This window comes from Orcinus orca, chromosome 20 (genome assembly GCF_937001465.1).
Source record: "Orcinus orca chromosome 20, mOrcOrc1.1, whole genome shotgun sequence".
In the NCBI taxonomy this organism is placed as follows: Eukaryota; Metazoa; Chordata; class Mammalia; order Artiodactyla; family Delphinidae; genus Orcinus; species Orcinus orca.
In genome coordinates this window covers 13752248-13766109 of record NC_064578.1, presented here as the reverse complement: position 1 = coordinate 13766109, position 13862 = coordinate 13752248, and the positions used below count along the sequence as shown (strand labels likewise).

At 44.4% G+C, this 13862-nt stretch overlaps 1 protein-coding gene across 1 annotated transcript in view; it reads left to right on the top strand.

Annotated features, from left to right (window-relative positions):
• HYDIN (HYDIN axonemal central pair apparatus protein) overlaps nt 1-13862 on the top strand; it is a 440857-nt gene that overhangs the window by 387903 nt on the left and 39092 nt on the right. Inside the window, exons 61-68 of the mRNA XM_049703807.1 lie at nt 311-546; nt 2450-2601; nt 2714-2903; nt 6475-6577; nt 6804-7082; nt 8547-8689; nt 10957-11175; nt 13374-13534. Of these exons, the coding sequence (XP_049559764.1) occupies nt 311-546; nt 2450-2601; nt 2714-2903; nt 6475-6577; nt 6804-7082; nt 8547-8689; nt 10957-11175; nt 13374-13534 (1483 nt within the window). The remainder of the gene's footprint in view (nt 1-310; nt 547-2449; nt 2602-2713; nt 2904-6474; nt 6578-6803; nt 7083-8546; nt 8690-10956; nt 11176-13373; nt 13535-13862) is intronic.

Sequence of the window (13862 nt, the reverse complement as noted above, 5' to 3'; positions counted from 1 at the left end):
GACAGCTCCTCTTGCTCTGGCTGTAGGTCCCCTGCAGCCTCTCACCAAAGTGGGCCAAATGCCTCCTCCCTTCCTCAGCTCACCCCGGATCTTATCCTCCTTACCATTGGGAAGAAAAGGTGGTTGAGACCAGCAAAAGCAGTCCAAAAGAGGAAGAGAAGACAGAATTTGTCCCATCCCTCACACCTTCTTGTGTGAATTCCCCTCTGTGATTGTCCTTTGCTGGAGTCTAAACCTCCAAATTAGGAATTGCAGAGAGCAGGAATCGAGCTCTCAGCCTTCATCTCACAGCCTTCCCTCCACTCCCCAGCTTTCGTGACCGACAACACCACCTTGATATTTGAGGAGCACCAAATCTGTAGCAGCGCCAACCTGTACAGCATCCTGCAGACCATAGAGAGCGGGGGACTGTTTGTGGAGGATGAGAACAAGTTCATCTTCTGCAATGTCCTGGTGGGCCATCAGGCCAAGGCTCGGTTCAAGATCTCCAACATGGGAAAGATCGCCTGTGACGTGAACATTGTGGTTAAGCCCGTCTCCAACAAGGTGAGTAGCCCCAGTGGCCCCGGCCCACCATGGTTGGCATAAAGCCAGGGCAAGAGCTCTTGGAAACCCCTGCTCTGGAGCCTGTATTGTGAATGGGGATTATCTGGCTCTCAGGCCCCCTGGAATTTATATGAGGGGGCATATGTTTATCCCAGTGGGCGTCTCCTCTGGGTACCTCTCTGATAAACTGGTTCACGCGATGGAGCAGTGCACTCCTCCATCAGACACTCACGTGTCTACGGGACAAAGCACTGTGGGGAGAGCCAAAGATCAGGTCATGAAGCCTGCTCAGGTGGCATGTTGGTGGCGAGGGAGATTTGGGGGGTGTCAGACTAGAAGTGTAAGGTGAAATGGTGAGCATTTATTGACCTCCTGCTGTATGTCGAGCACTGTGCTAAGTGATTTTCATTTATTATCTCATTTCATCCTCAGAAGTTTGTAGTATCAGATTTTGTATTATTATCCCCATTTTATAGTTGGGGAAATTGAGGCTCAGAAATGCTGAATTCTTCCCCTAGGTCCCAGAGCCTAGGGATATAAGGCTTGGTTTAAAGCCAAGCTTCATCTACATGCAAGGTAAATAATAAGTGTCCATCTCAGGGTCTTCCAGACCAAAACTGCCTTCCCTATCTAAGTCAGACCATACTGAGACCGTTTTCCCTCGCAGTGGAACAGAAAATTCAGGGTACCAAAAGAGAGGGCTAAGTCAGTGGGTTTCACTCACCCGTAATTTCCAGTCGATGTACTGCAAACACTGCCTAGTGTCAGCTCAGCCACATCAGTTCTCTGCCCGAAGGTAGAATCTCGGCCCAGGTGGCCCTTGTGCCCCAGAGTTGGTCTTGTTCTCATGGCTGATGGCGGTAGGGAGATGGCCGAGAGGGCTGGTCTAGTCTAGAGCCAAAAGTAGTGTGCATTTCCGGGAGACTGTCACCGCAGACAGTTGAGAGACGGCTTGAGAGACTGTTATCACTTTCTGACCTTTTGGGGACAGGAAAGGGCAGCTTTCTCCCTATTCTGTTCTAAAAACATAAAAAGTGAGCAAGCCTGATTTCTAAACAAAGGTCGGTTTTTAACAGGGATTTGCAGGCATCATGTTGTCATCTTCCTCCTTAATTTGCAGATTATTCCTTGGAAAGAGGAAAGAAACCTTATGCTCTCAGCTTAAGCACAAGAAGGAATAGTCAGTCTTGAATCCCACCTGCCTCCCGTGAGAATAAAAAATCCTTTTGAGGCCGTTCCAGGGGTCCCTACAGTCCCTACAGTCTTCCCCAAACACTGGCCTAAGACAGGAGCAGAGAAAGTGCTGCAGAAGCCAAAGCTCTTGGAGTTAGAAGGAGCAGAGACCCACTCAAGATGGCCCCAGCATAGCAAGGTTTGCTTCAGTGAATCCGAGACCTCACACGCAGGGCAGAACACAGCGTGTAGCCAGAGGTCTGTGGGACTGGAACTGTCACCCGAAATCCAGCTTTCAGAAGACCAGCCGTGGCTCCCCATCTGCCAGGAGCCACGTGTCTCTCACACATGGCGTCTCCATTGCTCCTTTCTCTAGTCTGGCTTCCAGCTCAGCCCCACGTCAGCAACCACCAGGGGTCTCTGGCATCTTAATTTATTTGTGTGTGGGGGGTGGTGGAGTGGCCAGGGGATCTGACTATCTGAGATATGGTTTAGTTCATCTGTTTGAGTCCAAGATCACAGGTCTGGCCGATTATTGCTCAGGGGTGGGTCCCTGAGCACCCAGGCCGCTCCTTCCAGAATCATGACTGTGCAAGCAGTGGGACATGCCTACTGCAGAGCTTAGAGGAGGGAGATATCACAGCAGGGCTTGTAGAGGCGAGCAGCAAGCCTTGTGCAAATGCAAAGGGGCACACACCCCGATCCCTGCTTCCTCCCCACCCCCATCCAGATCTTTGCCCGCATCACTGACATCTTTGAAGTGGAACCCAACAAGATGTGTGTTGCCAGCCGCTCACATGCCTTTGCCACGGTGTCCTTCACCCCACAGACCATGCAGACCTACCAGTGTATCTTTGAGGCCACCTTGGACGGCTTGCCCAGGTACCAGCTCCCCAGCTCCCCCTCCTCCAGCAGGGCAGCAGGCCACACTCTCTGTGCAATGTCATTCCTGCCGTGCTAGGCTGACAGGCCTTGATCTTTCTGTTCCCTGCAGCAACCTGGCCAAGAATCAAAGCCTCACGTTTGATATTGTTGGAGAGGGGAACCTCCCTCGAGTGACTGTTGTGCGGCCGATTCTCTACAACCAATATGGAAACCCCTTGCTCCTCTTTAAGAGGCTTCTGCTTGGTCATTCAGAGACGCTGCCTCTTGTCCTCAAGAACAATGGCACCATCCCTGCCAAGGTACTGCTGGAGGGCGAAGCATGGGGTGAAAAGGGAGAATCATTTAGAAGCAAGACTTCTGACATTGGGGTTTCTGCCATCCCTCACTCGTGAGGGCTTCTTTGATGTTCCTCGTACGTTAACCTGGGTAAAACATGGGACATTCAGAGGGGAATTAGGCGTGGTCTGATTACATAGTACACTGATACATGGTACACTGATAATTACTGTGCAAGGCAGTGAGCAATGATGATACACCAAGCTGAGTGGGTAGGATTATGGATGTTCTGAGTGTCTTCCTTATTTTTTCACTTTTTTTCTGTAATGAACATTGCATTTGTAATAAGGAAAAAAGAAAGGAACTCCATCAGGGGTGAGAGATATAACATCAGAAGGGACTTTTGGTTCAGCAATTATGTTTTTATTTTACAAAAAAAAAAAAGAGTGATAAATTGTGTAAGTGTTATACAAAGAACTGTAGGACTTTTGAAAATAATCTACTCCCATCTAGGGGAATCCAGGAAAATTTCACTATAAAATGACATTTGAGCTGGGCGTCGAAGGGTATAGCTGGGCTTCGTAAGTGGGCACTGCGGTGAGTGACGCCTAGGCGGAGAAAGAAAACTGCAAAGACAAAGGCACAGAAGCAAAAAAACTATAAAGTACAAATAGGAACTAGTAAGCACCAGCTTTGTGAGAGCATAGGGTATAGGTTGAAGAACAGTGAGAGATAAAAATAGAAGGGTAGAGTGAGGAGACAGTTTGTGGAGGGCTTTGGATTCTACCAGACATTATTACTGTTGTTGTTGATGTGGTTAGGACCCATTTAGCTTCACCCAGAAGTTACCATTTTTATTGCTCTCCATTCCTGCATCTCCAACCTACCATCTGAGATCCTTTTTCTACCTACTGAAGAATACTCTTCAATATTTCCTTAATGCAAGTCTGCTAGTGGTGAATTCTCTCAGTTTTTATTTGAAAATCTCAATGTATCCTTTATTTTTAACGTAAATTTTGCTGGCTGTAGAACTCTGGGTTGGCAGTTGTTTTCTTTCAGCAAATGGGAGATATTATTCCAGTGTATTCTGGTTTCCACTGTTATGGCTGAGGTGTCAGCTTGTAAGTCAAAAATGTTCCTCTAAGGCAGTCTTTTTCCCCTGGCTTTGTACCTTTGTATTTGTTTTCTGCAGTTTTACTATGATGTGTCTAGGTATGGATTTCTTTTAATTGATTTTTCTTGGAATTCACCAGGCTTCTGGACTCTGCAGTTGATGTTCTGAGTCAATTTTGGAAAATTCCTATATGTATTTTCAAATATTGTTTCTATTCCATTCTGTTTCGTCTCTCCTTGTGGGAAGCCACGTCAATGTATGGAAGGTCTTCTCATTATATCCTCTGTGTCTCACAACCTCACTATATTTTCCATCCATTTTTCTCTGGGCTTCATTTTGCATGATTTCTTTTGTTCTGCCTTCAGGTCATTAACTCTCCCTTTGGCTATATCTAGTTTTCTATTAAACCTTCCATTCAGTTCTTAAGTTATTATATTTTTCAGTTCTAGAATTTTTATTAGATTGTTTTTCAAGTCTGTATAACCAGTTTCTATGATTTCTAGTTTCATGCCAAAATTGTCACTTTTATTTCTTGAACACAGTAATCACAGCCATTTTGCAGTCTATACCTGATAATTCCAAAATCTGAAGGCCCAGTGGGTCTAATTCTGATATCTGCTGCTTCTGTTCATTTTTGCCCATGTTGTCTTGTCTCCTCATGTGCCTGGTTATTTTTGATCATGTGTTGTATTATATTTGAAAAGTTAATCTAGAAATAATTAGGCTAAGGATGTATTTTTATTCAGAGGCAATTTGCATTTGCTTCTGCCTAGCACTTGGGGGCACTAGAAATACAGGATCACCTTAAACTGGTTTTAGAGCTTGAGATTTTCTGTGTTAGACAGATAACTCTGAGCAGGATTGCTATCCTTGCAAGAGCTGCTTTACATCCAGCCTAACTTTTGTCTTACTGTGCAGACCTTTGGGGTCCTAGTCTAGAGCAAAGAAAACACTCCCACCCCTCACAGGACTTTTGCCCTCTTAACACCAAGAGACCGTCAGAAAAGCACAGTTCAGCCTCCCATCTGCCTCTTCCCGACTGGCAAATGACCCAGGTCAAAAACAGCCCAGAGGGCTTCCCTGGTGGCGCAGTGGTTGAGAGTCCGCCTGCCGATGCAGGCGACACGGGTTCGTGCCCCGGTCCGGGAAGATCCCACATGCCGTGGAGCGGCTGGGCCCGTGAGCCATAGCCGCTGAGCCTGCGTGTCCGGAGCCTGTGCTCCGCAACGGGAGAGGCCACAGCAGTGAGAGGCCTGCGTACCTCAAAAAAAAAAAAAAAAAAAACAGCCCAGAAAGTTAGGCTGGCCTCTCTAGACATTCCAGATCTTGGTCTGGTTACTCTTCATTATCTTCTTAGCTCTGTGATGCTTCTGAAATCGGGGGGGTGGGGGGGGGATGGGGGGGGCTGTTTGTTTGGTTTTTGTTTTGCATTTCTTTATTGTCTTGAGTCAATATTTCCTAGTTTACCATTACCCTGCATGGTTTCCATTATTGTAGCTTTATAAAAGGTATTAGCACCCATTCCCTGTTTTTCTAATCTTAGCGATTTTTTAACAGTCTCTCAGATGAACGTTAGACATCATTTTATAATGTTCCTCACAAAATCCTATTGGGATTCCTATGCATTATTTAGGAGGGAATTGCTACTTTTAGAGTATTTAGGCTCTCCACCAGGAACAACATGTAGGATTCCAGCCCATTTATTTACATCTTCTTTTATGTCAATATTTTTTCATATGATTCCTCTGTATAGTTTCTTATTAAGTTTATTTCTAAATGTATATATTTTTATCTCAGAAGCTTCCTGTGTGATGTCACTATTTCTTCCTTCTTCGTGCCTCATTTTTTATATTGTTCAATCTTATTCATGACGGTGCCAGCATTACTATCTTCTAAAAATGTCTGCTGGTTCCTCATACATAAAATATGATATATGGCTTTAGGTTTTTTTAATCAGCTACATGGCTTCCAGTGGGCTATAAAGCATCCCTTTTCTACAGGTACGTCAGATGTCCACCTTGGTTTTCTTCTTATCTTGGTAGGACACTCAGCATGACACTCTCAGGCAACTAATGTGTTAGTACCTAGCAGATACTGGTTTTTAGGAACTCACATTCATGCAGGCCCTCACAGAATGACGAATATTCATTTCCATTTTACTAGTCTAGTGTATATTTCACAACTGCCTCTGTCAATAACGGAGGCCTTGGCAACCCCATTTTGACTGGGTAATCCCAAAGTCACCTATACTCTCTGGACCTCTGGTTCCTTATTTGAATAGCAAGGGCTGAGCTAAATTTTTGTTTGTCCTCTCCAGGTATAATATTTATTATATCTCTCTTAGTAAGAAACTCGAAAAAGTGGGCACTAGGCTCAATGATTTTTTGGGGTACTCCCCCAACAGCACAGTATCTCACTGCAGTTCAGAACTCATGAGCAGCCTGTAAGCTTAACACTCAATCTTATTTCCCTTATGCCAGTTGCATGTTGACCTGCAGGACCAACTAGGAGTCTTCTCCCTGAAGGGGAAGCCGTCCACCTCCTACATCTACATCATAGAGGAAAACAAACCACAAGCAAAATGTAAGTAGGGCAAGTATATCTTCTAGAGAGCAATGGGTCCCAGTAGCTCTTTTGTTAGAGGACTAACGTATACCCAGCCAGAGTCAGATGCCCAGTCTCGTCACCAATGGCCTCTGTAGGCGAGGCACATTCCCACATGAGGGCTGCTATCCCTTGAGTCCAGGTCTTTATGGATACATCTTCCTTTAATCTGGTTCTAGATCATGTCTCTCTCTTCTCGTTGCAGCAAAGAAGGCTCACACAGCCTCCCTGGTTGTTCCTCCTGGAGACACAGCTGAATTTGATGTTGTTTTCCACTCCCAGAAGGTTGGGAGAATGGCAGGCAACATCCACTTGTCAGTGATCAACAACCGGTACGAGGAGACAGTCATCCACATGGTGGGAGAGGGGTACGAGGATGACATCACCTTGGACAACATCCACGGACTGGTGGCTTCCTCCAGCCAGGAGGCCTCAGATATCTCTGAGATCATCGAGGAAAACATGATGGAAGACTTCGTGGCAGGTGAGAGAAGCAGCAGTGAGGTGTTGACACCTGTTGGCTTGTGGTTCATTTTAAATAAGAATGAAATTTAAATAACAGGTTGGCTAGCTTCCTGGGAATTTAGGACTGAATCTCCTCTTTGTTACCGTATGCTCCCTCATGCCTGACTCAGTCACTGCATTCATCCACGTGTTCCCTCAAAGAACAGTTGTGGAGCATCAGTGTGCATGTGCCTGGAGTTCCAAAGAGTAATTAATGAGAGAGTCTGTCCCTTAGGGAGCTTATTCTTTGAGCTCAAACTCCCATTTAGCTAATAAGAGAAATTCAAGTTCCAGATTAGCTGAAAAGTGAATACATATCTCTCTGTAGTTTTCCCTGTCTGTATCTTTTAGCTGGCTCTGTTTCATCTGTATCATGTACCCTAGACATTCTAAGAGAAATGGTGGGCTGGTTTAATTAGAGAAGGTGTAGGTTTGTGCCACCTCTAGAAGACCGTTCTCTGCAGCCTCACTACTCAATGCCCTGAGAACCTACAGCATCAGCATCACCTGGGAGTTGCTAGAAATGCGAATTTCACACGCCTCCCCAGCACCTCAGACCTACTGAATCAGAATTTGCGTTTAACAAGATCCCCAGGTGATCTGTGTGAACATTAGAGCTTAAGACATGCTGCTCTGCAGTTTATCAAGCACTGCGGCTTCATTTGGTTGATGATATTCTTTGGGTAGGAGAATATTTACTTCTTCATTATTATCAAAATGCATTTGCTAAACACCCTAATTGTGTGGCTGACTGCTATGAAGTGAGTTATAAACACAGTCTCACAGTTTCTCTAGGAGCTTAATTATAGTCCTGGAGTGTAGCCCTAGGCAGTCCGTACAACATGGGTTAAAATCAGTGCTCCTCATGTATCTGGTGTTTCACCTGTTTGTAGCTACAGGGTGGCAACTTTCTTATCAGGGGTCAAGCAGGAGCCAGCAGTGAACCCGAGTTCAGACATCAGATTTCATACTTACAATAGGGTTACCAGATTTAGAAAGTCAGAACACAGCAGTCCCCATTTTTTTAGTGTATTTGTGTCCCCAAATTTTGCATGGGACATACTTATACTAAAAATTACTCATTTACTTGTAATTCAAATTTAATGGGGGCTTGTGTATTCTGTGTGGCAATTCCAGCCCTTAATAGTACTGTTTCACCAAACAAATGGAGTTGGCGGGCGGGCAGTGGGGAGCTATGTTTTCCTTTGTACAAATGGAGGTGAGGGCCAGAGTGGGTGGGTGGGTGGATGGATGGGTGGATAAGTAGACTATAGGAGAGAAAGCTTGCTGGCGAAGGACTCCAGGCGTTTCCAGTATAACCATCCAAGGAAGGTGGGGTTGCATGAGGGTGAGGCACAATGTCTTTTAGGACCTGCCTCCGTGGGGAAGTGAGCCTGCAGAGGAGGCAAGAGGGGACTCACTGCCCCCTGCTTCTGTCCCTTAGCTGCTCTGGTGAACCACATCCAGTTTGGGGACTGCCACATTGGAAACAGCTATAACGTGAGCTTCACAATCACTAATCACAGCCAAGTGAATGTGATACGGTTCGAATGGCCCCTTTTAGCCACAGTTTCTTTCTCCCCACAGGTAAGTGAAAACCAGTCCTTGTTTTCTGCACTCCCTTAGGCCTGAGCCAACCCCAGTTTGATTGTCGGCCCATTCCCACAGATACATAGGATGGGATGGATGCATCCCTCACTCCGACCTGGTACCAGAAATGTCCCCTCTGGCCTAAGAGCAGAGAATGAGGTCACCAAGACTGATGTTGAGGAATTCCATGGAGACCTCCATGGATGAAGACAGGTCCCAGTCTTCCCATCCCCAAGTGTAGACCTGTGTCCCCCATGGTGTGTGTTCTTTGGAGCATTTTTCCTGCAAAAGTGGTTCACCAAAAGCTAAAACGGGGGTGGTGGGTTTTGTGGACAACAGAGATTTAGAAAATGTTACATCTTTCTCCTACAGATTCTAGATGCCCTTCAGCATATTAAAACCTAGTCAACTTTGTTTTACCTGGAATTTTCTAACCCCTTCTTTGAGTGTCTCACAGCACACATTTTATGATTTGCTAACCAAAGCTCGACCTCGAACAAGGCCTAGGACCACGTGGCAGCAGAGCCTCACCTCTGGCCAGCACTTGTTTTTCATAGACAGCTCACTTCTGAGTTCCCTGGACACCGGATGTATCCATGGCCTCTTGCTCTGTTTCAGCCACTGAGTTTGTTCAAGCACAGAACTCTAGGGGGTTGGAGCGAGGAGGGTTGGGGACCCTACTTTGTCACCTGTAAATTAGGGTGCTCTCAGGAAGAAGTGTTTTGCTTCCTGGAGAGATATGAAGTGATAGTCAAAGAAGGTAGAGATAAGCTTCTTATGGTCCATTTACACACCCACGGACACACACTCGGGTATACACCCACGTGTGTACACACACACACACACACACACACACACTCATAGTTGTAGCCTTGAGAAGTATTAAACTTTCTTCTCCCTTCACTTTCCAGAGGAGGAGGGGTTTCTTATCTATTAGAAACATGAAAGGACTCTATATATAGGACTATATATAGTATGTATTTGGTATGTGTATGTGCATTTATGCATGTTCAATCACAAATGATTTTATTCTACAAACCAAATTGGATTTCCCATATATCTGGAACACTTCAGCAAATCTCAGCCTTTTTGGTCTCAGGACTCCTTAATACTCTTAAACATTACTGAGGACCCTCAAAGAGCTTTTGTTTATGTGGGTTATGTCTATCAATATTTACATTAGAAGTTAAAACTGAGAATCTTTAAAAACATGTATTTGTTCATTTAAAATATAATAACAAACCCATTACATGTTAATATAAATACCATATTTTTATGAAAACGGCTTTATTTTCCAAAACAAAATTGTGCGAGAAGTGTAGCAATGTTCTACATTTTTACAAGTCCCTTTAATATCTGGCCTAGTAGAAGAGAGCTGGATTCTCATATTTGCTTCTGCATTCAATCTGATGCAATATCATATGTCATGTAACCTCTAGGAAGCTCCATTATATACTCACGAGAAAATGAGAATGAAAAAGTCAAATGTCATCTTAGTATTATGATGAAAATAGTTTTGACCTTGTGAACTCCTGAAAAGACCTCGGGGCCCCCAAGGGTCACTAGATCACACTCTGAGAACTGCTAAGGTACTGTGTACATCGGTCCATAATTTGTATAGGTCATATGGTTGAGAAGTACAGGTGGTTAAGAGTGTGGTACCTGGAGCCATACTGCCTGGGTCTGAATCCAGATCTTCTAACATTAATGGTATGACCTTGAGCAAGTTACAAGTTTCCTTGTCTATCAAATAGGGGTGGTAGCTGTACATCCCATAGGGCTGTCGTGGGGGTTAGTAGAATTTTGTGAAGGTTTAGTATAGTGCCTGAAGCATGTAACAGTTTGGTAAATATTAGCTGCTCTTTTTTTTTTTTTTGCGGTACGCGGGCCTCTCACTGTTGTGGCCTCTCCCGTTGCGGAGCACAGGCTCCGGCCACACAGACTCAGCGGCCATGGCTCACAGGCCCAGCCGCTCCGCGGCACGTGGGATCTTCCCGGACCGGGGCACGAACCCACGTCCCCTGCATCGGCAGGCGGACTCTCAACCACTGCGCCACCAGGGAAGCCCAGCTGCTCTTGTTCTTATGATTAAATTTCTATCTAAGAACGTCTTGTACCTATTTAAGATGGTCTACGTATACGGGCTTGAATGATGCATTATTTTTTGCCAAGACTTTTGACCCTGCCCCTAGAGTGGGACCATGAGGCATCAAGAGTCCTCAGGATTGAACTCCCCAAAATACTAACGCAAGGCTCTTCCCCAGCTGGGCCACCTCCACCCTGGCTGTGCCAAGGACATAGCGGTGACCATGAAGTCAGACGTGCCCATCAACCTGAAGAAGATGGGGATCGAGTGCAAGCTCTCCAAGATCATGTTTCAGCTCCCTGCAGACCAGGTCCCCGACTGGGACGACCGCATGCGCACGGTCAAGTGGGTGGATGTGCTCAGAAACACGCCCGGGACTTTCACTACAAAACAAAAAGTGAGTAGGGACACCAAGCCCCAGTCTGGCCAGGCCTGCCATGCTTGGATGCTTTCTGCCCTCAAGCTCAGTGTCTCATCATTTCCTTCTTTCATGGATAAAGGAAATGGTCCCTGTTCCACCTGACCTGGGTTTCCAAAGCGGTGAACTGAACTTCCAAGCAAGCCACCTGCCATCCACACTACATGGACCACACAAACCACACACCTTAATTGGTAGAGCTTTCATTGAAGGATTTTTTTTTAATTAATTAATTATTTATTTATTTGGCTGCACCGGGTCTTAGTTGCATCATGCAAGATCTTCGTTGCTGCATGCAGGATCTTTGTTGTGGCTTGTGGGATCTTCATTTGTGGTGTGCAGGATCTAGTTTCCTGAACAGGGATTGAACCCAGGCGCCCTGCATTGGGAGCTCAGAGTCTTAGTCACTGGACCACCAGGGAAGTCCCTCTCATTTAAGTCTTGATATCTAGTTTCTAGTTGAGCAAATTCCTCCCACCTCTTTCTTCTTCAGAAACCTCATGGCTATTCTTTTAGCTACTTCCTTTTTCCCCTCAGTGTCCAGAATTAAGTTAATTATAATCTATTTCTTGTGTCAGAATCCCATCTTTGGTCCATGCGTGCCCCTCCTTTAATTATCCCTTCGTTGGTTTCTTTTTAATAATATAATAAACAGGGACGAACCCACACCCAACACAGGAAGTATAACCAGGATTACCTGGGTGGTTCTCAGCCATCCTACCCCTGCCTGTCTCTAAGACGTGGTCGCTACCCTGGGATCTCATTCCCTTGATTTTTGTTTTTATTTCTTTTTAAAATTAACCTATGCATTCTAAAAAGCATATTGTTTAGGTGTAGTTTTTAACTTTATTTTTTTTAAAGGTCATTGCGTGTGGTCATCTGTATCGTGGCAGGCGGCTGTAGCACACCCATGTCCCTGCTATATAGAAGTACATTATTATTTACCCATTCTTCTTTTGAAAATTAGTTGGGGTTTGCTACTGTGGACAGTGTTTCTGTGAGCATTATAGTTCATGCCACACGGTGTTCATTTGCAGGAGTTTATATTCCTAAACTGCGTCACAGGAAGTGGAATTGCTGAGTCACAGGATGTGTGAATGCTCAGCTTCCCAAGAAAATGCCCAAGCATTTCCAAAGTGGTTCTTTGCTAGTAGGAGTATAAATTGGTACAGCCCACTTTGGAAAGCACTTGGGTATTATCTTAGAAAAATAAGAGTATTAGTCATTTTATTTTTGATACACTCTTTTATTCCTGTCTTTGTCTGCAAACGTGCTTGCCATATTTATCACTCATATTTTGACTTTAATGAATCTTTTCATGATTATCTCCATATTGTTTTATTCTGAAGTATTTTGCTTATTCTTGGCCCTTTACTTTTCTAAATAATTTTTTAATCCATTTAAACAAGCACTGTGAAAACCCTGATGGACACTTGATTGGAATTGGATTGTATCTATATATCAGTTTAGGAAGGATTGATAATTTTATAACATAATTCATCCTTTCCACTAGCAAGGTATATCTCTCTATTTAGGTCTTCTTAAAGATTTTTTTTTTTTACTACCATTCATTTTCTTTAATAGAAATAAGACTCTTTAGGTTTTTTAAATTTGTTTTTGAGTCCATTTTATTAAATTATTCTTCTAGGAATTTTCCCTTCAACTAAGTTTTCATATGCATCTTCATAAAATTATTCACAGTATTTTCTTATCGTCTGTTTAAATGTCTGTAGGATGGATGGTGATATCTCCCTTTTCATTTATGATATTGATGTGTATTTTCTCTTTTTTTCTTCTTGATCATTCTCACCACAGGTTTTCTAAATCTTTTCAAATAAACAGCTTTTAGTTTCATTGGTCCTCTCTGTTTTAGATTTATTTTCTGTTTCATTAATATCTATTCCTACCTTTATGATTTCCTTTATTCTACCTTCTTGGAGTGTATCTGACCCCAAAACTCATGCCTGTGCAGTCGTGATGCTCTCAGTAATTTCTTGTTCAATTTCTTCCTTTCCTATTTCTGAGTCATTTTAGGTTTGGCCTCATCATTTCTTCTGGAACTTGAATCTGTGAGTTGGTTCTCATTTGCCTGGGTAGGAAGCACTGTTTTATCTCCCCATTATTCCTGTGAGGCAGGTGTCTCTGCATCACTGAGGACACGGCTGCCTTTGTTACAGGTGATAGAGACGGATCCTGAGCCTGCTTACTCAGTACTAGAAGAAAACTACCAAGAACTGCAGCTGCAGATCAGTGCCCACGTGAATTTCGCTTCATACAAGTGCCAGACGAGCGATGTGCACTTTAAGGAGACACTGGTTCACCAGACCCGAGTGTTTGAGTGAGTCATCAAAAGCCTCCTGACACTCTCAGAGAAGTTCTTTAACTCCATCATTCACTGGCTCCTTCATCAAACATTTATTCAGTGTCCACAACAGCGTAGACCAGACATCACATCTGCGCACCAGAGGGTCTTTGTAGGTCCAATGAAACATTCAGACCCACAAAACTATTGAAGTTCACACTTGAAATCAAGGTGTAGACCTGGAAACACAGTCTTACCGGGAAGGTGGCATCAGGCAGTGGGCTTCGGTGGGAAGAGTCCTTGCAACAGCCCGTATCACCACCCAGGAACTATTCCTGTTGCCCCTGCCCCAGGTGACAGCTCG